The sequence below is a fragment of the Notolabrus celidotus genome, chromosome 14 (genome assembly GCF_009762535.1).
Source record: "Notolabrus celidotus isolate fNotCel1 chromosome 14, fNotCel1.pri, whole genome shotgun sequence".
Classification (NCBI taxonomy): Eukaryota; Metazoa; Chordata; class Actinopteri; order Labriformes; family Labridae; genus Notolabrus; species Notolabrus celidotus.
In genome coordinates, this window is record NC_048285.1 from 10,524,465 (window position 1) to 10,551,622 (window position 27,158).

The 27,158-nt window shown below is 38.9% G+C and overlaps 2 protein-coding genes across 5 annotated transcripts in view; both read left to right on the top strand.

Moving 5' to 3' along the window:
* Positions 1 to 3,541: 3,541 nt before the first annotated feature.
* On the top strand, positions 3,542 to 5,619 carry LOC117825713 (corepressor interacting with RBPJ 1-like). 3 transcript variants are annotated; one of them, XM_034701643.1, is made up of 5 exons: positions 3,542 to 3,567; positions 3,940 to 4,078; positions 4,396 to 4,478; positions 4,715 to 4,903; positions 5,477 to 5,619. In XM_034701643.1, exons 2-5 carry the CDS (start codon positions 4,054 to 4,056, stop codon positions 5,480 to 5,482), a joined length of 303 nt encoding a protein of 100 aa, XP_034557534.1. In that variant the 5' UTR covers positions 3,542 to 3,567; positions 3,940 to 4,053; the 3' UTR covers positions 5,483 to 5,619. The 3 variants fall into 3 exon arrangements, with proteins under 3 accessions (XP_034557534.1, XP_034557533.1, XP_034557532.1); XM_034701642.1 differs by lacking the exon at positions 3,542 to 3,567 and adding an exon at positions 3,619 to 3,714; XM_034701641.1 differs by lacking the exon at positions 3,542 to 3,567 and having other exon boundaries at positions 3,779 to 4,078.
* Positions 5,620 to 13,145: 7,526 nt separating this feature from the next.
* The window catches only part of igsf11 (immunoglobulin superfamily member 11), a 67,159-nt gene continuing 53,146 nt past the window's right edge, over positions 13,146 to 27,158 (top strand). The window contains exons 1-2 of one of the 2 annotated variants that reach the window (XM_034700304.1): positions 13,146 to 13,441; positions 13,569 to 13,731. In XM_034700304.1, the coding sequence (XP_034556195.1) occupies positions 13,650 to 13,731 (82 nt within the window). In that variant the 5' untranslated portion in view covers positions 13,146 to 13,441; positions 13,569 to 13,649. Of the gene's footprint in view, positions 13,732 to 27,158 lie in introns of both variants that reach the window. The other variant, XM_034700303.1, reaches the window with a different exon arrangement.

Here is a 27,158-nt window from a genome sequence, read left to right on the forward strand (position 1 = left end):
ATGTTCATGTGATCATGCTCTTATAAGGCCAAATAAAGACAAAAACATGAGTCATCATGCATAATAAAAGCAGATGTGTTTGGCGTGTTTTCTGGTGAAATACTGGTGAGTGGGTAAATATGCATTGTGACATTGAAAAATGTTTGAGATAAATAAGAATACAAAAATAAGATATACATTTTTGTATCTAAGCAGACTTCCTGGCTTAAATGTATAGTTACAACAATTCACTTTGCTAACTTTGCTGATTAAAACAAAGTTTACGACATATGATGATCCCTTCTTGATTTCTTATTTCTAGAAGTTGATTTTAAATATTGTGTGTAAAGTCTACATCTCACCTCTTTCTAATAATTTCTTCTGCATAGAAAATACAATATGATTCTTGTAAAGAAGCACAGGAGAGTGATTGTTTGCATTTCCTCTCTGGACTGATGAGGACAGATGTGATGTTTGTGATAGCAGAAGTATAAAAGTATATTCTGAAATGATTCATAGGCCTACTTCAGCCTGCGAACTGTGCACTTACACTTATCTTTCCTTCACATTGTCAATACTTGGTTATTGAGGCCATGTAAATGTGTTAACTAAAGCAGCTAGTAATGAAATAACATGCTGGACAAGCTTTTCCAAGTTTGTCTTATATTGTTTATTATAAAATAGATCCCTTATTGGTCCCCAAGAGTACTGTTCAGCATAATATCTTGAGTTGCAAGAATCCCGCACACTGTCCAACATGCAAGTAAAAAGTTTAATGGCAACATTTCAGTGCTAGACCTTCATCAGGCAAACATGTTGTTCTTGCTACTCAAATTTTGTGAGCTTCTTCTCACTTCTCTCCTACGTACCTGTCCTTCGAAGTTGATGTGCGAGGCCTTTCCTTCCAGACTTAACCTAATTTATTTTTTTATGTCTGGAAACATCACCAATAGATCATATTTTAATGACATGCACTGCACATGTTTGTGCTTGATGTTTAGAATTCAAGATGGAGAAGATTTTTCACCTTGTTATATGTTTCAAAAAACCTCAAATAAGAGTTTCTTGAGTTTCTTCAGTTTTTACATTTGAATGGAAACTATCTACCTAAAAAACAAGAACTATTAGCATTCCTTAATCTACCTATCTTCTCTCATTTTGGTCCCATTACCAATAGCGTGTTTAAAGCAACCCACATACAGAGGCTACCGTCCTCATCCCAGAGGTCGCCAATTCGACTCCGGGCTGCAACCATTTCCTGCATGTCTTTCCCCAACTCTCTGCTCCCTACGTTTCCTGTCACTCTTCAGCTGTCCTATCAGGCAAAAAGTCCAAAAAATATAACTTTATAACATACACTTGCACCGTCTTGAATCTTTAGTGGCCTTTAAAACAAAGTTCAGGCCCCTCTTTCCAGACACCCACTGCTTACAGTTTTTCTCAGTCACTTTGGTACATTTTTCGAATCATCCTCGACATTTGCAAAACAGTAAGTGCATTTCTCAAAACAACTCACACAAATAGCAAAACACCATGGATTACCTGCAAAAGCTAGTATCTTGCTCTAAATCCTTAGTTCATCTCTCAAAAGTAAATATCTGTGTCAATGAACATGTCAGTGCCATCAGAATGACAAGTTCTTGTGTACGGATAAGACAGTCAAATTGCTTAGTCATGTTGTCAATATAACAGTGTACTCTGGAGAGACGTTCTGATGTAAACTATGGCTAAAGTTTTGATGACAGATATTCTAAATTGTAAGTTACACCTTAGTGCATGTAGGAGATTGATTGCAAGAGACTGGACAAGATTCACATTTACGCTTTTACTGTTTGTACTTTAATTTGTTGACAGACCATGCCATTGCAATACAGAAAGAAAAAGACACCACTGCATAACACAAAGAAAAAACAAAAAAACAAAAGTAGAAATGTGAACATAGGGGAAACTGTACATGCAGTGCTGTTAGAATTACAGTGCAGTGCAGTCTTCCTACATCTCCTGACGTTCCTGTCTGTTGGGCCTTCGTTAGAGAAAGTCAAGATTCACCTGGGAGCAATTTACTAATTCAGAACAGATTTAGAAAAAAAGTCTAATTGAAAGGTACAGAAATATGTCTGACATATTCTGACAACATGTTCAATCATTCTGCGTGTGAAAACTTATGTGATGAACTAATGTCTAAATGTTGAGGTGGGTGAGACTATTCAACAAAGAGCCATTATAATACATTTTGATCAACATGACATAAGCCCTTGATAATGTAGGAAACAGCAGAGAATTGTACATAATCATTTGCATGGATATACCAAAGCATTTGCAACTTGTTCAAAGAAATGAGAAACTGCTTTTTTGATGTACACAAGTGATGCAATAATGTGAAGATTGAACAAGTAGTTTTGAGAATTTCAATTCTAATCTGAGAAATGTACCAAAGCCACTGAGAAAAACTGTAAAGTTCTGTGTGAGTTTCATGGTAACAAGGGAATCATTTCAAAGTTCTATCGTTATATTTTTAACGGCAATATACCACCCATTGTCAATTGATAGTCTTTGGTGGACGGATGTCCCTGATCTCAGCCCTGACGTTGACTGGAGCAATGTTTAGAAGATGGTAAAACCGTATTCCAGGAATCCCAACCATCAATTAATACACTTCAACTTCACCACAGGACTTATATGACCCCTCGTAGACTCTTCAGCATGAAACTGAAGCCCGACCCAAATTGCACATTGTGTCCATTAGGTGTAACTAGTACTTTTTACCACATGATATGGGAATATGGGGTGTGGCCACTTTTTGGAAAATGGTTAAGGAAAATTTGTCCCTGTTGTTATACGCGTCTATCCCATTGTCTCCTTCCCTCTTGTTTTTAGCAGGCTTGACGGCTGCTAAGACGATGGTAACCATTTGATGGAAACACCAACTACTGCTCACTCGTAAACAATGGTTGCTTATGTTTATTGATGTTGTGTATTTGGAACTTTCCACAACTCGCATACATGGAGCAAAAGCGGACATAACTCAGCTATGGTCTGTAACATTGGACGATCTTAAGAGCTTGCTGAGCAAACCCCCTCACCAACACTGTCTTACAAACCCACATACACACGCCTACATTAACATCACTTCACCACATTACCACAACTTATGCAACAACCTTGAACTTTCTTCCTTCTTCTTCTGGACCAAGCGGCAACCTCCGGTCTAAAATTATGGTTCCAATGCAAGCAATAAAAAACTGCAGTTCATCCAGGAACCACATACACACCAATTTAAAAAAGCGGATCTTTACAGCAGAAATAAACATGTTTACAGCCTGGTACAAAAAAAACAGTGTAGTCTGGATAACTCATTTCTCGATCGGCACACACTGTAGGGAGGGGATTCATAACGCTTTAATTTCAAAGATAATAAGATTACCAATCTTCCACAGAGAGGCACAGCTGACTTGATTGATTGACAGGCAGGAACACTGTAGCTGTTGGCTAGGAGGCTCAAAGCCCGCCTCTTTACGTCACAATCGCTCAACAGCAGCAATATGGCTCCTGCTGACGATTGGCCTCAAAACACTGTTTCAGAAACATGTGGGTGACGTCACAGATACTGCGTCCATTATTTATACAGTCTATGTTCTGGACCTATGTTCTGGACCTGTTTTTTTCGTAGTTTCTTTTTAGTTTGCTGTTTGTTTCTTTCTTTCTTTCTTTCTTTTTAATTCTCTATGGTCCTTGGTAATCTATGTTTGTTTGTAACTGCACAAATGACAATAGAAATTTGATCACAAAAAAAAAAAGAAAAAAGAAAAAAAAGTTCTCAAATTGATAAGTATTTCATAGCTTGTATAAGTACTTTTTAGGGCATTAACTAGGTCACAATCAAATGAGATATAATTAAGATGTAATGTCTAAACTACATTCCATGAACTCACCTCTCCTTTGACCTCACACCCTATGTAGGAGGGGTGAGGGTGTGCGGTTTCAGAGCGGGCAATCAAGGTATCTCTCCACCAACAAAACAAACACACAGCTTGTGTGGTAACACTACAAGAAAGGAGAACTTACTGGAGCCGAATGTCAGGTTTCGATCTATCATCAGGTAGGTTCAAATTTACGTCGATTGTTCAAGGTTATAATGTCTCGATTGTTACACTTTGTGTGTTTTGGTTGTTTTTATTTTTTCAGGCAGGTATTTGACTCTCAGCATAGGCACCTAAATATCTAATTTAGGCATCAGGTTTAAAATTAACATTTGTAAAACAGAAAAGTGAATCTAGTTTGTGACTGAATAGCTACCACTGTGTTGATATATTGTTAACATAAGTCCTTGTTTGTAGTTATTAATATAGAATCATGACATGTATTCTAACTTAATCCTTTAACCTGCTTACCTTGTGTCTCTTCTGTGCATTGCAGCTTTAGGTATGGAAGAACAAGTGAAGAAGGCAGAGGCTCAAAAGGATGAGATAACATGGCCTTGGAGCAAGGGTAAAGACGAGGTAGGGGCACTGTATGCAATTTTAAAAATAACAACACTTGTGTAGTTTATGAATTAGAAAACTGATATTTAAGAGTTGTTTTACCGGTGTATGTAATTCACCCTGACCCTTTTGATCCCCGCTGTTCAACAAAAAACAGCGAGCCCACACAACTGTTTACTCATTGCTAAATTATCTTGTATAAATTGAAAAAAACTGTCACAGATTTTTTTTAATCTAACCTTTTCCAATTTTAGAAAAAATGCAAGGGGAAGTCTGACTCAGGTAAAAAAAAATCTGATTGCAAGGGCAAATCTGACGGTGATGGCAAGTCAAAGTGCCACAAAGACGGAAGTAAGAAGAAGCACAAGAAGCATGGTGAGAAAAAAAATAATGGAAGCTCATCCTCATCCTCGTCTTCATCTTCCTCCTCCAGTTCAAATGAGGTAAGCCTAATGCCCCAGTTCTTGCCTATTTTATTTTTGATTTAAAATGGCTGCATTGTAGTTAAATATGTTTTACTGTGATGATTTCAAGTTGCACTTTGCAACCCCACAGGCAACATACCAGTCACACCTTGTTTACAGATTTGCTGTGCATATAAAAATTCATAACAGGTCATACCAGCAGTGCCAGTTTAGTAAGGCCTGACAGTCAACGCCCCTTTTGGATGCGTGCGCTGCTTTCATTGAAAGCTCTCTCTGTTCATTCGTCTATATCAACACTTTTTTTTCCTTCAGTCAATCTAAGTTTAGCTCCCTCTATCATGTCATCTAGTGCCAAACTGTCAAGGCTTTATTCTCTGGAAATAGAGCAGCACCTTAGTTGATTTTGAAAAATGTCTCCCATACAAAGCATGATAGAAAAGAACCGCACCCAGGGTGGAGAAAACGGGAAATGTCAGAAGGTGTGTCATTAAGTGGCCTTTGTCCTGGAAACTTGTTTTGGCATTTTTGATTTGCTTTAATTAACCGTGCTACCAAACTGCATTAACAACTTAATTCTCTTTTTCATTATAGGATTGATTCTCGCTGTGGGACTGGACTGTTTTTATTCTCTTATTTTTCCAGGAGAATAACTTTATTATGAATCTTATGATATAAAGATATGATAATTGAATCATGAAGCTCTTCAATTAAAGTGTATTTTCTTCACCACTAGATGTCAGTGTTGTCTATTTTCTTTTGTCAATCAATGCTTAAAGTCCAAGTTTTCAAGGTGGTATTTTAAAAGTTAAAATAAAAAATAGACACGATGATATTTTATATCTTAACTTATTTTGATGAAATGATTAAACAGACATAGAATGGCTTTAAAATTAAGATTAGATTAATTTAATTTTTTTCAGATTATTAAAGCACTATTTAGGACTGAAATCCTTGTTTTTATTATTTATTTCATCTGATTTTATTTTTGACCTGCAGTTGACAATCTCAGAAAGACCATACATTACAGTTCTTTAGCTCTTTCTTAGGTAAAAATGCAGAATTAAAGCATAAAAATGACTATACTTAAATACACAAAAACATCTAAACAGGTTCCATTTTTTTTTTAACAAATTTAGATTTGAGGTATAATCAGCCAAATGTAATCAAAGTATTAAGATAAATAATGTCCCTCCTTAATTGCAAATACAATTATTATATTATATTATAATACAGTCTATGGTTCTCTCCTATGGATCTCTCTCTCTCTCCTGGGATGTTCGAGCAGAATAATTCCCCAGGGTCTTGGACACTTTTAGTTAGTTCTGGAAGGGAGGTACCAAGTAAGAAATGGCGAGAGGGGAGGTTCATTGACTTTCTTTGATGTACATTTTTGGTAGAGGTTTTATATAAATATGTATTGTATATTTATTTGGGTGTGTTTGGGTTAATTTTAGTCATGGTACATGCCAATTAAGAGGGAGACTGGTATATAAGGCAGTCAGTCAATCTAGATAATTTAGATATTAAAAAGCTCAAACAAAAGTTAGGGCAGTTAGGATGTAAAAGCATTATGGATGCTGAATTTGCATTAGGATAAATTAAGAAGGCTATTGAAGGATCTGGATTTACTTCTCTGGGCAAAGATGAAATCTATATATTGTGTTAAAACATCTATGTGTTTTGGCATCTGAAACTGTTGGTTTTCCATTCAGTTTTCTAGCTTCACAATGGTCATCTATCAGTTCACACTGTTGAGATGTTAGCTATTGCTACAGCATTACAGTGGATAGAGCAACCGAGGCCACTCTTTGTTCAGATTCAAGTTCAGCTTTAATGTCATTACAGTCATTTATATCTCCCAGGCAGGACATTGTTTATGAAATATTCGAAACCCTGAGCCGGACTTCCACCGGATCCGTGTCCAGTCTGTCTCCACTCACTGGGGTTCTTCTCCGTGCTCTCTCAATCCATCCAATACCAGAATGTAACATGTTGCAGGACCACTAGACAGCTGGAGTCACAAATGTATTACTGAATCAACAATTATCCACCTCCATGATGAGCCTTTCCTCATCCATGTTGTCTTTATTAGCCTCTGAAAACCTTTAACCTGTTGACTCCAGGCCTAGCTCTGCTCATCATGGCTTTTTGCTGTTGTTGTAGTTAAGTGAGATAAGACCAGGCGATAACACAGACTTTTTTTTCTGAAAGAACGCCTGGTATTTTCATTTTGTCTAGGTGCCTGACTTCCTGTCCCTCTTGGTCTGCTCTTTTCTATTTGATGCATTGTGCTCAGGCATCTGTCAAAAATAGAAGTCTTGTGTATCAGCTGATTACGGAGCAAGTGGAAATGAACACATTGACTATAATTGAAACCTATATCAGCTCCCGTGCCCTGACGCAGCAGAGACAGACCAGACACAGATCTGGTGGAATTTAGCTGTTATACAGGAAAGCAATTGAAGATAACTTTCATGGGGATATTAGCATGTAGAGGGATAAGGGATATGAACATGTGGCTAAACAAGCAAAACAAGCAATTATGGACATACCACTCAGTAAATCTGAAGCCAAGAGAACCATCAAGAGTAACTTAACCAAAGAATGACACCACAGTTGGTATACAGGGATCACAGGGAGTCGGCTTCATAATTTACAGCAGAAAGTAGGCACAGTGAGAGCAGCTAGGAGGAATAAAACATTATAACAAGGATTGGAGTGGGTCACACAAGACACTGTTTGGCAGTGTTGGTGGTGTAGATGTAATCAGTAGAACATGTTCTTTTACATTGCCAAAAGTACTCAAGAGAAAGAAGAAAATGAAAGACAGATATAAAGAAGCTTGGAGAAGGGAAAATAACCCTGGGGAATTTACTAGAGGGGGGTTGTTTGTTTTGTTTGTTGTTATTGTTATCAAGGGGATAATAACTGTGGTCCACACTCCAACACAGTAGTTGTTTGTAGCGCACCTGAATGCTGAGCGCTGCCCACCATAAAACAGAAATAATAACAATACTAATGAGAGGGCAGTCAGTCTGTATACGTGAACATGGTAAAATGGAAATAATGAAACTCTGTTTGGCTTAAGTCACCTCTCCCTCACTTTTTCTCATTGGTCGTCACTCTGCCCCTGATATCAAGTGATGTCAGAAAATAAGGTTCAGAAAACAGAGCAGCTTGAGGAGCCAGATGATGAGGCACAAGGTACATCGGCTGACCAGCAGGGGGCAGCAACAGCCAACAATCCTGATAAGTTTGAGGAATTGAAAAGTCTTGTAAAGTCCCTTGTCCGCTCTTAGGCATCCAGAGACCAGCTGATGGAAAAAGAATCTATGCGCCAAGATCAGGCCAACCAAGCCAGTCAGCTGAATGAACCACCAGCAAGGGCGCTACACGTCCAAGAGCCCAGGTTGTACCACTTTCCTCTAGGGATGACATTGAGCACTACTTATCCATTTTTCTGGGTAACAAGTGGAACACCACTCATTACCCACAAGCAGTATCCCCTCAAGTCTGTTAAGGCTAGACAAGCTGCTAACTGTCTACTATGGCTGTTTTCAAGTGTAGGCATACTCATAGACTATGGCACTGCCCTTCCAAACATCTGAGACAGGTGTATCAATTGTTAGGACTGAAGGGCATGAAGACCTACCAACCAATACCAACCCCAAATGGATGGGCTGGTGTAGAGGTTTAACCAGACCCTGAACAACATGCTCCGAAGGTTTGTTTGTAAACCGGCTCAGATTGGGACCAGTGGCTGCCATGGCTGCTGTTTGCTCATAGAGAGGTGCCACAGAATTCAACAGGATTCACGCTCTCAGAGAACTGCTGTATCGTCAGGTGAGAGGGCCACTTGATCTCCTGAGGGAGCACTGGGAAGATCCGGGGGCTGCATCAGCCTACCTGAAGGATGTTGTCATCTGTAGACAAACCTGTAGGGAACATGTGGGGCACCTTCATTGAGACCTCCACCTGATCAAGACAGCTTGGCTGACCATCAATCCAGGAAAGGTACCTGGGCCATGTTGTCGGAAGAGTAAGGAAGGTGGAGGCCATCCACTCGTGTCTTGTGCTCACAACAGCGAGGTAGGTGTGTGCTTTTGTTATGCTGGTCAGATGGTACAGCGAGTTTATCCCCCACTTTGCTGAGAGGGCAGTAGTCCTCACTGACCTCACAAAGGCCTTGACCCCAAACACAGTGAGATGGACTGATGCGACGGCGCCTTCAACAATCTCAAGGGATCCATCACAAGTGAGTCTGTTCTATACAGTCAAGACTTCTCCTGACCATTCACACTGCAGACAGATGCCTCTGGTGTTGGCAGAGGAGCAGTGCTTTTGCAGGAAGCAGGTGCAATTTATGAGCCACAAGCTCCTTGACCGGGAAACAAGGTACTTGACAGTAAAAGAAGGGGTGTTCAGCCATAAAGAGGGCCATTGAGTCACTGAGGTACTACCTCCCGGGACGCCACTTCAACCAGGAAATGGATCATCGTGTTCTGCAGTGGTTAATCCGGATGAGGAACTGCAACACCTGTCTCACAGGTTGGTATCTGTCCCTGCAACCCTACAACTTCACAGTCGGGAACCGAGCAGAAAACATGGGGGCAGACTGTCTCTCCAGGGTACATGAAAACTGAGGTACTGTACCCTCGGGCAGAGTTAAACAACGACTGGCAGTGACAGCACTGACCAGTTAAAATTATGACTTATAAATGATAAAATGAATCACATGGGCATGTCATAATTCACAGTTGAATAATGATGCTTCATTTTCTCGTGTGTATGATTGTCCGATGTGCCACGGTTAACAGGGTCACAGCTGGGATGCCAGGCTGTTCCGCCTCGCCGTTCACCTGTGAATGTGTACAAAATGCTCATTGATGTATGAATCAACTGTGTTTCAGTAAATCGTGTAGCTTAAAGTAGCAAGTGAGGCTCAAATCAAAGTGTGGCTGTTTTGTAAATTGTGTATGGTGTTGGACATGAAACTCACCTTGGCCTACCCTCTCTCTCACCCAGGGTGTTTGGGCAAAATAATTCCCTGGGAGCTCAGACACCTTTTGATAGTTTTGGGAGGGAAGTACCAAGTAGAAAATGGGTAGAGGGGAGTTTATTGTCTTGCTTTGATGTAAATAATTATGTAAATGATTCAGGGGTATTTATTTAGCAGGTTTTGGTTGTGTGTATATTAATTGTATATGGTATATTTTTGATTTGCCTTGAGTGTTCTTCTTTAACAGTGGTTTGACGACTGCATTTTTCAGGGCCTGCAGAAAGACACAAGAGAGAAGAGACAATTTTACAATCTGATGCCTTGACTTCATGTCTAGACGGCAGGATGAGGAGTTCAGGTGATGTATAATGTCCAGGTTTTTATGGTAAATCCAATAGAATTGGGTCATGGTGTTTAAATTGATTTTAAGTGAACACAGCACTTATCCTGACCCTGATATTGAAGTACTGACTGCTTGTCTATTGTTCTGATTTTTTTCTGTAAACAACGACGCAAATTCATTGCAGACCTCTGTAGAATCAAGTTTAGTTGCTACTGGTTAAGTAGTTCCTTCCCTAACGGCACACACTGTACAGGGGATGAAATTTTTTATAACACGTTATTCTTGAAGATATCAAACTTTTGAGTTCTGCATCATTAAGAGCAGAGCTGACTTGACTGACAGGTTGGCACTCTGTAGCTGTTAGCAAGGAAGGCTAGAGCCTGCCTCAGCTCCTCCTCTTTGCCTCATTCAAGGTCAACTGAAAGTTAGGATATTATCAATAGGCTTCAAAACTCTACTTTACAAAAAATGTTTGACGTCAAAGAGATTATGTCCATGTTTTATACAGTCTACGGTCACAGCACACCATTCGTGAAGGAGCTGAATTATATACATTGGAACGGTTGAAATCACACAAAGTATGAAGGCTGTGCTAAAAATGCTAGATCAGCATATCTAATTGATAATGAGGAACTGAAAAACAATACATGGACATACTGAATGATCAGTCCCACTTTCAGCAGAGCCACTAAGAAGCATATTTTGATAGAAAACACCATTAGATAGAAAACTGGTGTGAACGCAGAAGGGTGACATGTAACTAGATGCAAATAACATCAAAAGGTAAGACTGCCTTATACTCTCTTATAGTCTCCAGTAGGTTAATTTCCCCTCATTAACTGATACTGTGGGTATGTTCAATTCGTTTTTTCATTGATAAAGGTAAAACACCGTTGTAGAAGTATACAAAGGTGTCTCTGTCGGCTATTTCTTTGAATACACTTTATTGCAATCATTGAAAATAACTCAGTAGTGAATTTAAGAACAGACACTAAATTAAAACAAATGGAAGAGGATCTTGGGATCCCAACCCATTGTCCAACAGGGTAGGCTTCACGCTGGGAGGTTACAAGTGTTAACATTCAAGTAAGATACATTTCTGGGTGAGAGCCCTTTATATTATCTTCTCTCTCTCTCTCTCTCTCTCTCTCTCTCTCTCTCTCTCTCTCTCTCTCTCTCCTAAAGCTGCTTTTCGACCGCAGGAACTTTTCCCAGGAACTTTTCTCAAGAACTAGGGACCTTTTGATTGAGGAACTGTGCACATTTTAACATCTTGGTCTAAATTTAGCTCTGAGGTCGTTCACAACTGTGAATTTTTGGTCAACTGTGGATTTTGGGTCAAAGCTCGACATATGAACTCTGGGGCATGCTCAAAACGCCTTGTCTGGTTTGGGTCAGACTGAGGTGTATTGATACAGGAGGAAATCAGCCCGAACCAGATAATCTAGGTATGGTAGTCCGACTTTGAGAAATTTGCCTTAGTATGATTTCAGTTTTGAGTCCTGTTTTAGTCAGACGAGCACAATAGATATTTTTTTAATATCATGTTAAAATACAGTTTCCATACTCTCTTGTCTCTTTCATTACTCCTCTTTCTCTTTTCGTTCTTTTTCTCTTGTCTCTTTTCTCTTTTTTACCTGTCTCTCTCTTCCTCTCTTGTATCTCTTCTCGCACCTTTTCTCCTGTCTCATTTCTCATTCCCTTTTTCTCACATCTCTCTCTCTCTTTTCTTTCTCGCCTCTCCCTTTTCCTTCTCTCTCTCTTTATCTCTCTCAATTTCTCTCTCCCTCTCTCTTTCCATCTTCAGCCCTTTTTTCTCTCTCTGTCTCCCTCTTTCCAATGGCGTCAGCGGTCTCCCAGCAACAGCCGGGCTTGAGCTCATCTCAATCATCCACTCCTGAACGCCATCAAGGCGCACAAACACAGGAAGACCACTAAAGGAACTGGTGGAATTCACCTGGAAAATAAAAGCACTCTGAGCAAAGCGTGTTTTTTTTTTAAAAGCTCCAGTTAATGAAGGCCCTAAGGCTTACCGCTTCTTACTGTGTGCTGGATATAGGCTAATTATCAGGTCTGCTGTGAAGAAGTTAAGCTACCTGGTTTAAAGGGGATTCACAATTTCAGCTGACACGTTTTCAAAATATGTAACATGTATAAGCTGTACAAGTGATTTAAGAATTAAACTGATAGTTACGGACTGTGTGATTAATTCATTGCATTTAGTGGCGTGGATTTATAATGTGAAAAGCATTGCATCCATGCAGACATTCTGCAACGGTTTCATGTTCAAGTCGCAAAAATAACCACTTTCCACACGAATTAACTGCACAGCACGTGAGAGGTATGTGAAGGTTCCTACCTCAGGATAGGGAAGAGTAAAGATCATGTGAAAGCCTCATAGACTGTATAAATAAGTAAGCCTGAATAATCGAGGATGGCTGTTGTTCTCTCGGATAGATAAACATATTAGAAATGAAAGCTTATTACTTGTATTGTGTGTTTTACTATATTTACAAAGCAGCTGTGGGTGTATGATTGGAGATTTAAGACATCAGGGCGTAATTAATCTGCCTTTTCTTAACTTGTTCTTTTTCTGCGATTCATTTATCACAATGAATGTGGGAATATGACAGCACAGTGTTTCTTTTTGACAAAAACAACTCGCATGAAAACTCATATATGTATCAAACTCAGTAGTTCTGTTTTTTTTATGGTTAGGGAGAAGGTGTAACAGTCACCTGGTATAACCCAATTATATTCTGACTGTTACAAAGGGTTTGAGTTAAGGAAAGTATGGGAGCACACACGGTTTAGACGGCTGTTGTCCATCATCCAAGGCTTGACAAACTGTAGAAATACTCTGCTCCTACATCATTGAGATCATAGCCGCTTTATTTTGAAAAACATCAATCGGAAATAGTCCGGATAAAACACCACTCAATTTGCTCCCTGGTCAGCTCTTCTGCATTATAACAGAAGCGACATGTTAGACAAATTCACAACGCAGACGGGAAAGATGCCAGCTTTTTGCTTAGTTTTTAAGTCAGTCTAAGAGAGGGATTTAATTTGCGTTTGATGGCGTTTGGACTTTCAGTTATTGCAAGCTTGCGTAAATTGTCTGGAGCGGTCGAGGAGAGAAAGAAGTGACCCGTGGCTACCAAAGGACGGGAGGATAGGAGGAGTTAAAAAAGCGCCCAAAGGAAAACGAACGCAGGTTTGATACATATGCTGTCGGTGCTTTTTCCCCACACATTTTCCAACACTTGTAATGCTGTATTGGAGAAATGTCGTTGGTGTACGCTGCGTAACACCCGGACTGCGTTCATGTCTCATGCCTCTAGAGGGATCAGTTACTTTTCTTCAAGGGAACTGTGAGCAGAGCTGAGATTTCACAGAGAAAGAAGGCATTTGGATAAAACTCAATGCATGAACAGTTACGAACGATGGGGAAGTTTCACAACTCAGACCTCTGGATAGCCTGGGTGGTCATTTTCTTCATGGAGGGTAAGTAATGGGACGATTGATAACTTGTGTTTCTATCACAATGCACCTCACAGACAAACAGTCCGTTATCCCACTACTACTGCTCATAGTGGGAAAACCAAAGCCGACTTCAACCACTACTTCTAAGACTGATACAAAATTGATAATAACAACAACAAAAACAATATTAATTATGATGATAACATCAATAATAATGATAATAATAATGACAATAATAATAATAATAATCACAACAACAATAGTAATAATAGTAACTATAACAATCTAGGGTATGTGGACAACATATCAAATGGCATAAGTATTTTCTGTCACGTGTTCTAATCATTTACAAGCCATCTGCATCAATTCTGCAAAAACAGATGCATCTGGAATTAAATTGTGCCACAGGTTCAATCTTTTCCTGTCAAAGACCCCCCACCTAATACTGTATGTTTGGATCAAGCGGACAAATCCCTGATATTACCACAAAAACTAAAGCACTGATTCAGGATGACGCTTTCCTATAAGTCGCCATGTCAGCTTACCCTGAAAGCACCTTTGGTTGTGCACATCTTGATTTTCTTTTCTGTCTGATGTATGCTTTTTGGATTTTTTACATGAGGCTATTTTATAGAAAACATGGAACCGCCATCAAAACACATCTATCTGGGGCACCACAGTGGAAGAGTCTGTTTTGTAACAGATGAGGAGGAGAAAGATTACTTTTGTATCCGCCTGATCAACTTTTATGTTGACCAGGCAGTAAAGAACAGTATGCAACCCCCTAGAAAAATCACAATATATATACCCATTACTGTCTCTTGAAGAACTGCATGTGTGACAGTAATGTAGAGGACACTTAGCAGAGTTTTGTAAAAGTAAATAGTATTTTAACATTAGCCTACTGCTACAAGAAGTGCATGTAGGTTAAGTAGTACACACACAAATATGCACATTCCAGTCTTTTTGCCAGTACATTCAGCACAAAAAACCCATCAGCCGAAGTAATGAGTGAGAATACAAGTCTGCTAGTGACTAACAGTAAGAGCGAATCACTCGGGCTATCTAGCTCCACTGTTCTATTAAATGGCCTTATTCAGGGAGAACTGCATTAGGCGGACAGTTTTTCTTCCTCTCCCTTTGCGTCCCGGTTGGGAGCTGCCAGTGTTTCTATAAATAAATTTGAATGCAGCAAAGTCAGTATCTGTTGTGGATGCTTGTTTTGTCAGTATGAACTGACCTCAACTTTTTTTTGTGTGTGAGACTTGTTACTGGATTAATCTGTTAATTATTCTAACAGACACTGGATTGTTTTGGGTTATTACCCGATGAGACTTTAATAGTTTCAATTTATCTTATGTGTAATTTCCATTGAAAAATATTCAAGGACAAAAGAGTGTTTCTTGATGTGAATTTAATAGTAGCTTGGTCCTACGCTGAACACTTAAAAAAAAGGAGTGGAGTTTTGTGAAAGGAGGAGGTAAAATCAGAGACGGGCTCAGCCATCTACCCAGTCTGTAGTGTCTGTCCTTCTCATCTCTTCATCTCATAGCAGCACAGTGAAGACGCTGGTTGGTTTAAATCTGCAGTTCCTAAAACTTGTGAAAGTTAGATGAATAAACAGAAGAGGCCTTATGCTGATAAACTAATCGGTTCAGCTGTTGTCACAACACAATCCCCCCGGCAACACCAACACAGCTCTGTCCATGATGCCCTAACTCAATGATTCACCCAGAACAACCCACAAGAGGTGTTGCAGAGACCGAACTGGAGTTCCAAGTAATACAACAAATTGAATTCAAGTGAAGGTAGTGACTCTGAAACTTTCAGATGCTTCTGTTTTTATTGGTTTTCTTCCGTGTAAATCCAATACAACATTACAATTTGAACAAACTGAAATGTTTGGATTGGACTCCAGGCTTCTCTTGTCCTGTAAGTCAGAAATTACCGTTAAAGTTTGGAGTGGGAGCACTTAAACATAAAAAGAACTAAACATTAAAAAAGGCGAATGGAGTGTGTGTATCCTCGTGGACATTAAGGGGTTCATGTTTGCATCAAAGCTGTATTTAGACCAGTTCCCCTTCTCAGCTTTCTCTGAGGGCTTGTTGCTCTGCACCTTGTAATTTAATTACCCAGCGAGCCTGGTCATTTTATTTATATGCTCATTATAATGGTTCTGTTTGAGTCTGTTTTACAATAAGTGTCAAGGTTTTGGATTTAATTTGGTGTAAAACCTGTTTAAAATCTTTTTCAGTAGCTATCAGTGTATTGAAGTTCAAGAGTTAATCTGTAAACCTACTGAACCATATTCACATGCATGCCTATTGAATATTTAAAGCTGCTTGGTTCATTTCTTCTCATACACTTGGAGGTAAACAAAAGAATGAGGGACCAGAGAGAGCAGAGTGATAAGAGCTTTGATGGAGTCTTGAATTTTGTAGCCAGAGGTGATTTTAGTTTTTTATAAACGTGTTTCAGGCCCAGTCTTAGGTTGAGCATACCCTTTGGTCTTAATTCCAATTGATGCAGAATGCTCACAATGAAAAAATCCCGTCTATGTCAGTTGTATCCGATAGGTTTTGCCCCCACCCCCCTTTTCTGCCTGCTGCTAAAAAGGAGCAGCTGGAACAAGAGTGTTCGACAGATGGAACTTTCCACCTCGATTATTTTTCTCTCTAAAAATAGCCTCTCAAAAAATTAAAAGACCTCTGGGATCGCTTGGAAAGTGCATGTGTGAGCATGCGTTTGCTTGTGTATGGATGATCAACAGAGACCCATAAAACTCAGATGATGGGGTCCTCAGATGATGGCGGTAGCAACCATCCTGGGATTGTGAATGAATTAATGGTGCAAGATATTTGGAGGAGAACAAGTGCAGCATTCCCCTGGTTCAAAAGTCTCTGAGGTACACACTTAACCAGGACTCAAAGAATGGACTGCCTGCTCTGCTGTTTCCCGAGCATCTGGGGCAAACATCTGATGTGGTCAATTTAGGGTTTTGGGGCCCTGACGTTTTGGCGTTGGTTGTACCTTGAACCAAAGTGGCAAGTGAGGAAATCCTCCTCCTGGTAGGGACATCATACCTCTTTTTTGTGGGGCTTTTTTTAACTTCTGACTTCTAAAACACCCAAAGTCTGAATCACTTGGCTTCTCTGTGGTAGGGCTTTACATTTTAGAAAGACGGTTTTCATTATCCAGTCAATGCACTTTTATTCTTCGGTGTAAGACTCAATCACATTGTGTGTTAAAGTTACTGCATGATCCACAAGATCATTGCAATGAGCTGCAAGATAACCTTTCATGGTTAAGGAGGGGTAATTGCAATTTAATAAACTCCGTTGTGAACATGCATGAGGTTAGCACATTCACTTTTTAGCTCAAAGATGAAAATGATACGCTACACTCCTGCTTCACATGGTATACCAAAGCAAGACCACAAAACACAAGTCAGTCTGCAGTCATTAAGTGTACAACAGTATCTTGGTTGATAACATACTGTGACAGATTGTACCATTTGGATGACTCCATTATCCCTTTAGAATGTGCGTGCAAAAAGCCTTGGGCTTCTGCATATTTCAGGAGGATGTCTTCCACATGTCAGGGCACCCTGAAGATCTTCTTCTTGAAATGAACAGTTTTGCTTTGCCGGCATTTGAGATTTTACAAGGCCTTACTGACAGGACTCGCTTACCTAAGAGGTATTTAGGGCATGTGGATTCAACATGACTTTCAAAAAGTGTAAATGTGCTGTTTGCATGTATAGGAAATATAGTTATTAAGTAAGTCGTATGTAAAAGTGTAAATTCAAGGAGAGTAAAACATGTTTTCATTCTAATAAATCCAAGGCAGGTGAATCACGTGAGGAAGAATTCTAAAAAACTACAGACAGAATTTGGGTCTTCCTCAGGCTATAGTTAAACAGAATAATTACTGTTTCTTTACAGAATATTGCATTGGAGCATTGTTAGTATAACATCTACATAACTGACAGATTTGAAAGAAATTACAAACAATAGTCCCACGTAACGACAGAACAGAAAATACATTCAAGTGGAGTCTAAAGACTCCATCAAATTATTTTCTATCTTCATTTAAAATGTATTTCTAAATAAAATAATATTGTTTTTTTTAAATAATGTCTGAAAGCCCTCCTTATTTTAAAATAAATGAGGTTTTTAATCAGTGTGTGCTTAACAGTTTTTTTGTATTGTATTGTCAAGCATAGTGCAGTGTTTAATCTTAAAGAGCTCAAAAAAATAGAGAATGAAAAAATCACTTTTACTACAAGTGTTCTCTTTCTGTGTGTGTGTGTGTGTGTGTGTGTGTGTGTGTGTGTGTGTGTGTGTGTGTGTGTGTGTGTGTGTGTGTGTCTCAAGGCACTCCCCAGGCAAATAACAATTACAGTTGATCCCTGAGGATCAGATTTACCCCGGTTTTTAATGACCTCAGCGGTTTGATCAACCAATCACAAATCTGCAGGTTACAGACAGGTAGATTCTTCTTGTCCTCTTGGTTCATTTGTCAATGAGATTCTTGTCATTAGTAAATGTATTAGCCACAGGGGATGCTGGCTAGCTCGGCCCTTTTGTTGAGGAACCTTCCAGGGAACCAGAATTGAAGCAAACAGCTGATCAGTATGCTGAAGAGCTAGGCTTTGTTACGTCTGCAAATAGTGCAAAAACGAATGGGCTTCCCTGTGACAAAGTGCTAATAAATTCCTCAGTAGAGCGTACTCTCACACCGAGTTGAGTGCTTGGATTGAAGTCTCTCAGAATCAGCAACATTTCATAGCAGAAAACTGTAGCCTAGCTTGCATGCCAGTTGTCCCAGCAGAGCTTACTGGCTAGCACACTTACTAGTGACATGTAAGTCATACAACCCCACTTCAAAATATCAAACTGTCCCTTTAAGATGAGAAGAATTCAGTCAACCCTGGTCAGCTATCAAACTTTGGTGCTTGACACTCGTTCGCTCAAACTTTAAATAAGCATAAACTCCAGTAGTCTGGATTAGGTCAGAGTTTTCTGATATAAGAGCAAAACCAGGACTAAAAATAGATATTTCAACTGTTCTCCCTGGAGTCCTGTGGCTTCACATCACTAATTTGATATTGATTGCCGATTGATCCACACAAGAACTAAAAGACCTTACAGCCCTTTATGAACCCAGTGGCCAAACTGGCTGGTGTAGCACTGAGAGATGTTACACGTTCTTTGGGCTGCTTTGAGTGCATGCAGTTTGGACTTTAGAGGAACTCAATTTTTGTAAATCACCCGGCGTTGCACTGCAGGTCCTCTGTGCTTTCTGTAATGGCAGGAGCCTAGCTGTCATAAATAACTCAATATTTCCAGTTTTTAAAGCTTATTATGAGGGTCAGATGTCTCAGAGGATAAGGTATAGTTTAAAAAAGATGTATAAATACGTCAGCTTCTAAAAGCTGCTCAATGCCCTGTATATAGTCTTATCCTCTTCTTCAGTGGACACATTGCAGAGTGAAATGTGACAATGACAGTGTGAAAATGACAATGACAAAGTGTTAAAGTAAAGTGTAACAACAGCACTACATTTTTACACAACTAATTTAAAACTTTCATCCTTCAAATACTGTGTGGTCTTTCCTAAAAATCCTTACACCCACAGTAGCTCAAGAAATTTAAATGCAGTATACTGCAAAAAGGGAGAAAAGAGGAGAACAAAGTGAAAACGGGGACAGATTCTCCTGCATAAAACATGCTCAGGGCTTTTCACAGCCATAGGTAATTCATAAACTGGCTGTTCAGATAAAACACTGTATTATTTGCGCTTTTACCCCCATAATCTTGTTCAGTGTCTCTCCTCTCACAATCTATTACCTAGAACCACATTTCTGAAAGCAGGAGGGTGACAAAGACATGTTTGAGTTAAGTTTTATCTTGTGTTACCTACATGTTTTGGTCATTGCACTCATCATCAAGGCTGTCATCTGAGAACATGACAACACAGCTAAAGTACACACAGTATTATATGTCAAAAAAAACTATTTGTATATATTAGCACACCAGCTTTGGGCAACCTTATTTGAAAACAACACAAAATCCAACGTAAGTTTATACCCCAAGTTGTCCATTTAAAACATGTATTACAATTAAAAAAAATCTTCTGATATTTTTAAAAGACAATCATCCAGGGGAGGAGGATTTATTCTCATCAACTGTTTTCTTTTTGTTTGTTTGTTTGTTTTCTTTCTTTTGGTGGCGACTCAATTTGAGCTTTACAAACCATGTAACTGCTTAGCTTTTTGGCCTGTTATACTGTGATTTGGCAGTGTCCCCCTGTTTCCAGATCCAAGGAAATACTTTGGTGACTGCAATGCTATGCTATCACGACAAACAAGGAGGATGGTCAAAATCCAAAACCAGTTATTATACAAAATAACTTAGCTGATGATGAACTGACATTTAACTTTGAAAACCAAATGTCTGAGCAGTTAAAAGCACAGGATGTTTGAATAAAGCTCTTTTCAGATTGTGTCCTGACAATCTCACCATCTTGTTTGGACCACTGCACTTTTACTTTGCTGTTTAGGACATGAGATGTCCCCACTGGAGTGGAAAGAGAGCTCTTGCTGTGACACACTTACGTTTTCAATAAATGAGTGCCCACGGATGCTCCATTGCCTTCCCACTCTCAAACTTCACAAGTCTCATTCTTTATAGCACAGGCCAAGATTCACAACCTCAAACATGACCTCTTCATTTCTCTCTTCCCATCCTCGTAGCTTTGAAGTTGTTCTAATGTTTTGCTTCATTTTACTATATTTCAGCATTCCTTACTTTTCACTTTCCCCCTTTTTCACTGTTTTTCTCCACCTTATATTGCACACTCTCAATTTTATCCCTTTTTGCTGCTGTGCCCCCCCCCCCCCCCCCCCCCCCCGCTCTATAGAATAATTACTTTCAGGAGAGGATGAAATTGAAAAGTGGTTCCAACTTGTTCTATCCTTGCATACAACTAATGAGCATGTCAAATCTGATGCATGTGAACAGCAGGAAGGATTGCATGGTAAGGGGCAGACAGACAGACAGACAGACAGACAGACAGACAGACAGACAGACAGACAGACAGACAGACAGACAGACAAGAATAGAGAGAGTGACAAGCAGCAGAGATCCCATCTGTGCATTTTTACAGCAGAATACACCTCAACACCTTGGCAGTTATATCCCGTAGAACCTGAGGGGGCACAGGTGGAACTATAATTAACTTAGGAAACACTTTTTTCTTTTCTTTTTTTATTTAAAATGTTTTTTGTTTTTTACGTCAAAGACCCTTTAGATGTGATAACTTTTCCCCCCTCTTTTGTTTTATTGCTAGATAAAAAACAAAAGTAAAAGATAATAGAAAAACACACGGGAAAGTACAATACAAGAGTCACAAGTTAGCATGGAGTGTTTAAAAAGCATGGGGTGGTTGCTTCGTTGATTAGTCTGTGTGTGTTTAGCTGGGATGGCTGTGGCTGTGGTAGAGTCAGTTGTCTCTTAATTTGAATTTTCGGGGGTATGATCCCAGGTCCCACTGTGTACTTGCTGAAGTGTCCTTGGGCAAGACACTCTACCCTAAAACTGACCCCGGTGCTGTGTTAACGGTGTGTGTGTGGGAATAATCTGAAATTGATGCGCAGCTTTATACATTCAATTGTCCCAGCAGAGCTGATATTTATATGCAATGTACCTGTGAAGGTTTTAAAACAGGATCCAAAGTCATGAACAAATTGTCATGAGTTGCTTTTTGTTGAGTTTTGTGACTTCCTTGTTTTGTATCTGGGTTATTCTTCCTATGTTATTCGCAGTCTTTTGCCTTGTGGGCCATGTCTTGTGTGCTCGTATTCCTTGCCTGTGTATTTCAACCCGTGTTAAGTCTTTAGTGTTTCCTGTTTTATTTTGTAGTTCCTGCTCCCTGTATGTCTGGTTTAGTTTGACCTTATGACCTTGTGTGTTTCCTTCCACTTTGATTGCACCTAATAAGTTGCACCTGTGTCTTGTGCCACACCTGTGTATGATCACAGGTGTTAACTGTGGATTATGTTAAAGTACATTTCTGTTTATTTCCTGGCTTTTTATGTTAGTCTGCATTTTGGGTCGTGACAGTAGATATGTACCTATAAATGTAAAAGTATTCACAGGTATACACATATAAATACTTATACATCCCATGAAAATGATCCTTGTATAATATTATTAAACCTGCATACTATAGGATACCCCTATATTACCATTCAGGGTAGGACTTGCAGAGGAGCTCACGTTACAATATGATATGATGAATTATGACTTTTTGCCCATTATAATGTCTATATTCTGAATTCCAATGCAGTGATTTCTGAATAATTGATCAGATGCTCATTAATCCTACATTGATGAATCAAGACAGGACAGGATGATTACCATCTTATTTATAAATCTTCCATTTTTTTTGTCTCTCAGGACTTATGTACGCAGAGTCAGTTCTAGTAGGGTTGTAATCCAGAGGACCAAGGTTCAATGAAGACCCGTATGTTGCTGCCATTTTTTCTGTTCATATGAACCCTGTGAGAAGGTTAAGCCAGTGGTTTATGTGTAGTGACTGCTTTGGTTTCCAGTGTAGCTGGATTGTTTTCATGGTGACTGTTCGTGATATGAGTAACAGGTTTCTGTATTTGGTTTAGAAAGTCTGTTGGTGTGGTGTCTCCAAGCAGAGAGATGTGGATAGAGGGATCATGCAACCCAAAATGTGTGAAAGTTTGTTTGTCACTGCTTTCCAAATGTTGTCAACTGGTTGACATGTCCAAATTGTTGACAAAGAGTTGTCTCTGCTGCCTAAGGTGCTTTATAAACAGATTTATGTCAGTGAAGTCCATTTTTTACATTTTTTTGCATACTTGGGTCCAGAAGTTGGGGTGGGATGAATGTCTAAATCATTTTTATGAGTCATCTGATAAGTATTTGGAGAGTTAAAATTGTTTCTTTAGAGCCTGTCATCTTTTTGATTTTTCCCCCTAATATGGAGGGGTTAAGGAGTTGTTTAATTTTGATTTAATGATGGATTTTAGCTGTTGGTTTTTATAAAAAATGATGACTCCCAACCCTTTACTTCTGGATCATAATACACTTTGGAAACATTTTTACAATCTATCCATGCAAATTACCACATTCAGACACCCTTAACAAATAATCTATTAGACATACGTTTGTAATCAGTGAGATAAATTACAATTACTTGTCGTTACAATATGTTCAGATAAAAATGACACATCACTTAAGACAGTCTGAAATGAAATGAATTGTAAAATCCATTTTGATGCTACTCCTGTCCTCCTATGAAGAGCTTTGGCTGCTGAGCCATGCAGCTTGTCTGCTAAGAGGTGATTTGTGAATATGGAACAATGTGTAAACTATTGAGCCAAAGCCTGAATCATCTACTAAGACAGGCTTTAGAACAGATTATGTCTGTCATTTGGTCTGTGACCCTGATTTATAGATTATAGATAGCTTTGGCTTGATTTGATCAGTTCAGTGACATACCAGCAAGACCTCATATGGACACTCATACAAAAGTTGCATGTAGACATAGTAAAGCCATGCTTAATTATATTTTGAACCACACGAAATGCCCTTCTTACCTATTTTTATGGGTTTCTTTTCCCAATTTCATATATTTCTTTTTCTTTTTAAAGTTATATTTTTGGGCATTTTTGCCTTTATGGATGGGACAGCTGAAGAGAGACAGGAAACGTTGGGAGTAGAGAGAGGGGGAGGACATGCAGTAGATGATTGAGCCTGCTACCTTTGCGACGAGGGCTATGGCCTCTGTATGTGGGGTGCTTAGACTGCTAGGCCACCAGCGCCCATCATATATTTCTATTGACACTTTCAGTGTGTGTTTTTGGACAAGCAGAGTGACAAACTCATATTTTTTGCAGACATGTTTGACTGGTTCACCATAACAGTCAGGATGTTCAATGACAATGCAGCATCAGAATGGGAGCTCTCTACTTTTTATTGGAAAGACAAATTCATAGTCAGTACTCTTTAATCAATTTAAAAGAGGAGTGTATCTTTCCAAAAATAACAAGTTATTTTAATTAGAAGATTTCCTCAGGTAATTGTTCAAAAGGATGAGTAGTTCAACAGAAACAGCTCGGTAGAAAATGCTACCACAAAGGAAGAAATGTTTCCACAAAGGAAAAAGAAGAGTCAAAATGACTCTGACTTTTTGTGTGTTTTGAACACACTTTCCCTGCATCCCAAAGCTCACAGTTTGTTCAAAATTGCAGACTTCCTGTTTACATTTCACAATAATGTTAACAAATGTGTCTTTTTAAGTCTGGGGAAGCCAATAATGTGAACTGATTTTCATCATTTTGGCGAAACAAAGGAGCTGTACTTTTAACACTTTTTCAATTTTTCAATCCAATGTCCAAAACCATAATATATCTATATTTATTTGTGCTAGGCCTGCTGGTACCACGCTTTGCCCTAAAAAATATAGAAATGAGCGACAAAGATAATAATAATCATATTAAATATTATTATTATTGTTATTATTATTATTATGGAAGGGGCCTCATACCTTCAGTCTTCAGGCCCTTAAAAACAAGTTTGTGTAAGTATAATACGATTAGCATATTTGGGTATCTCTAATGAAACTGTCAAAATTGGAGTCATCAAAGTAAGGTTGATGTACGGTCTATGTACGGCTGATGTAAACCAATTTCTGAAATGCTGCAAATGCAGGAAATATGCTGCCCAGTGGACCAATCACAGGGCTTTCGGTCCGTTTAACTCATAGTTACATTTTGGAGGAGGTGCAGGTCAGGCTACATGTGTAGGTTTCTACATTGAAATAGGGCTCTGGGACCTACAGAGTGGACCCCCTTTTGTTTAAAGCATGGTGGAGACTCAGGCCGGCATAAGAATTTATAGTTTGCCTTATTTGTTATGTCGCTCAAAATCACACAGGCACCTCTTTAATTCTGAAAGATGTTTTAAGTCTCACTTTCCATGATTGAGTTGGAAGTTCTGTAATGAGTTTTAAAACAGAAGACATATTTAAATATCAGGAGTAGTTTACATTTACGATGCTCTTTCTGTCCTTTTATTCCCCAGTCATATGTTGTGCTCACATTTCCTATAATCTGATTTCTTCATTTAAAGCTAATTGTTTTCTCCTGTAGGGGTCTTTTGTTCATTTTCTGCATGTCACCGAGCCCCCCTCCTCTTCGCCCCCTTTTTTATTAAAGAAGCCCTGTATACTCAACCTTAAAAGCTTTGTTTGGTCCTTAATGCTAAATGCCAGTCTATCTCTGCCAGGCGCCTATTTAGTGCTGGTCTCCTTGGTGATGAGAACCGCAATCAGGTCGTTCTGCTCCAGACACTGAAAGGTTTGTGCATGAGCGTGCATGTTTGAATGACTACGTATGTGTTTGTGTCAGTTTATACTACAGTTTTGCCCATCCACCCCCAACTCCCACCCCAACTCCACAGCCACTTGTTTTGAGACATATACAGTGTGTAAAGATGAGAAAGGGAGAGCGTAAATGCACTTATTTGCACATGTGTTTTTTGCTCATTATCATGTGAATGCATTGTATTTCCTGTGGACTTGCCACAGTCAAACAAGGGGGCTTCTGTTCTCTCTGCCAGGGCTTAAGATCCACAACCACAAGGCCCTAATGCGGTACTGTTCTGCACTGGCACAATTCACCAGGAGTTAAGCTCCATGGACACTGTTTTTGGCCTGACAACAATTCAGTCCATCTCGCATCTCGGCAGTCAGTCAGTTGGAATGTGATCGGACCATTTCTTTCAGAAATGTTGAATTATCGATGTTATTTAAAGACCATGATGTGGACAGGATTCTCTCGGATCCCCCCTACTTGCATTTTCTTTAGTAGTTTGTCACAGTTAGTACTTCTCTAGAGTTTTCATAGTTAGAAGTGTCACTTATAGGAAAACATACCTGACTATGGGCCTCCAATTTGTGAAGCAGCTACAGTTGGGCATATCTATTGCTGTAGATCTGGCACTATCCCAAGATAAATATAGAGATAAAATCAAATTTATGACTGAAGGCTTATGGGGAAGCATTTGTATAACTTGATTTATATTTTGAAACATCTACAGTCAAAAGTTACTTTAATTATGAATAAAAATAATATTTAAATCCACCATGTTTGCTTTAGCAATATCTTGTTCTGATGGCTCTCTGCAGACTGAGCTACTTTAATGGCTCATACTTCCACCATAATTTTGTTGTATTTGAATTGAAAAATCACTTGTGTTAAAGGGACATAAATTGGGGTGAATGTTTGAGTGTTTGTGTATTTCATAGAGAAAAAAGACAACTTGTTCTTTGTTGTTTTTATATCACATCTGAATAATCTTGACCAGTTTGTGTAACTATGCAAATTCTCTTTTCTTTAATGCAAGTGTGTCTGTGTGCACAAATGTTTGTTAATACCAGTGCTTACTGGACGTATGCAACAAGTGATTATAGTTGTCATGCATGGCTAATGTACTTCTTCGGATGTTAATCTCCTTTAGATTACTAATGAATGTCTGGGTTACAAAGTTATTCTGCATTTGTACATGATATTATGGACAGTAGAAGCCTTCTCCTTTAAGATGGACAATTGTTTTTCCTAATACACATTTGAAGAAACGAATATGTTGTGTTCAGAAATACTGCTCGATTTTACAGAGAGGGTTTACCATTCGGATTATAATTATCTTTAAATGAGTATTGTGCATTTGAGGCATCATTTCACCACCATAATGGACACATTTAAAGTGATTAAATGTCACCTTTTTCTATTAATTATATCTGCAAACATGTTGAAAAAACTTGAATAAGATACAATGTCTATAAACCCAGGTAAAGAAATCATAAGGTATAATTATAAATATCTGCTGTGTTCCAACAGAACACTTCATTTGTTTTATTTACAAATATATAATTTACATGAGCAGTATTAAAAGGTCTTATCATCAATAATGAATACTCTTTGTGCAGTAATGTAGGTTAAGGCCCATGAGGCCAAAGAGCTGGAATACAACACAAACAAATCATTCTCCGTAAAGAAAAACTTAAACACCCTCTCTAGTGCAGCCTACATTAAGGTGACCTGTATTATCTATTTCAAAGATGAGAGCTGGCAGTAAAAAAATCCTCAGAACGAGGAAGTCACCAGGGGTTTTTGATGCTTGTGTTTCAACTGTTTTACAGCTTGTCAGGGATGGTGTGTGTGTGCGTTTCTGCTAAATAGACAAGCACACAATCTCATTCAAAGGAATTCATTCCCACAATCAAAGACAAAAACAAATGAAGCCTTACAGAAATCATCAACTTGATTAGGTCTCTGAAGGGAGAAGAATCAGGTGTGAATACTGTGAGTCGTGAAATCATGTATGCCAAGGCTCTGGTTTTAAGAA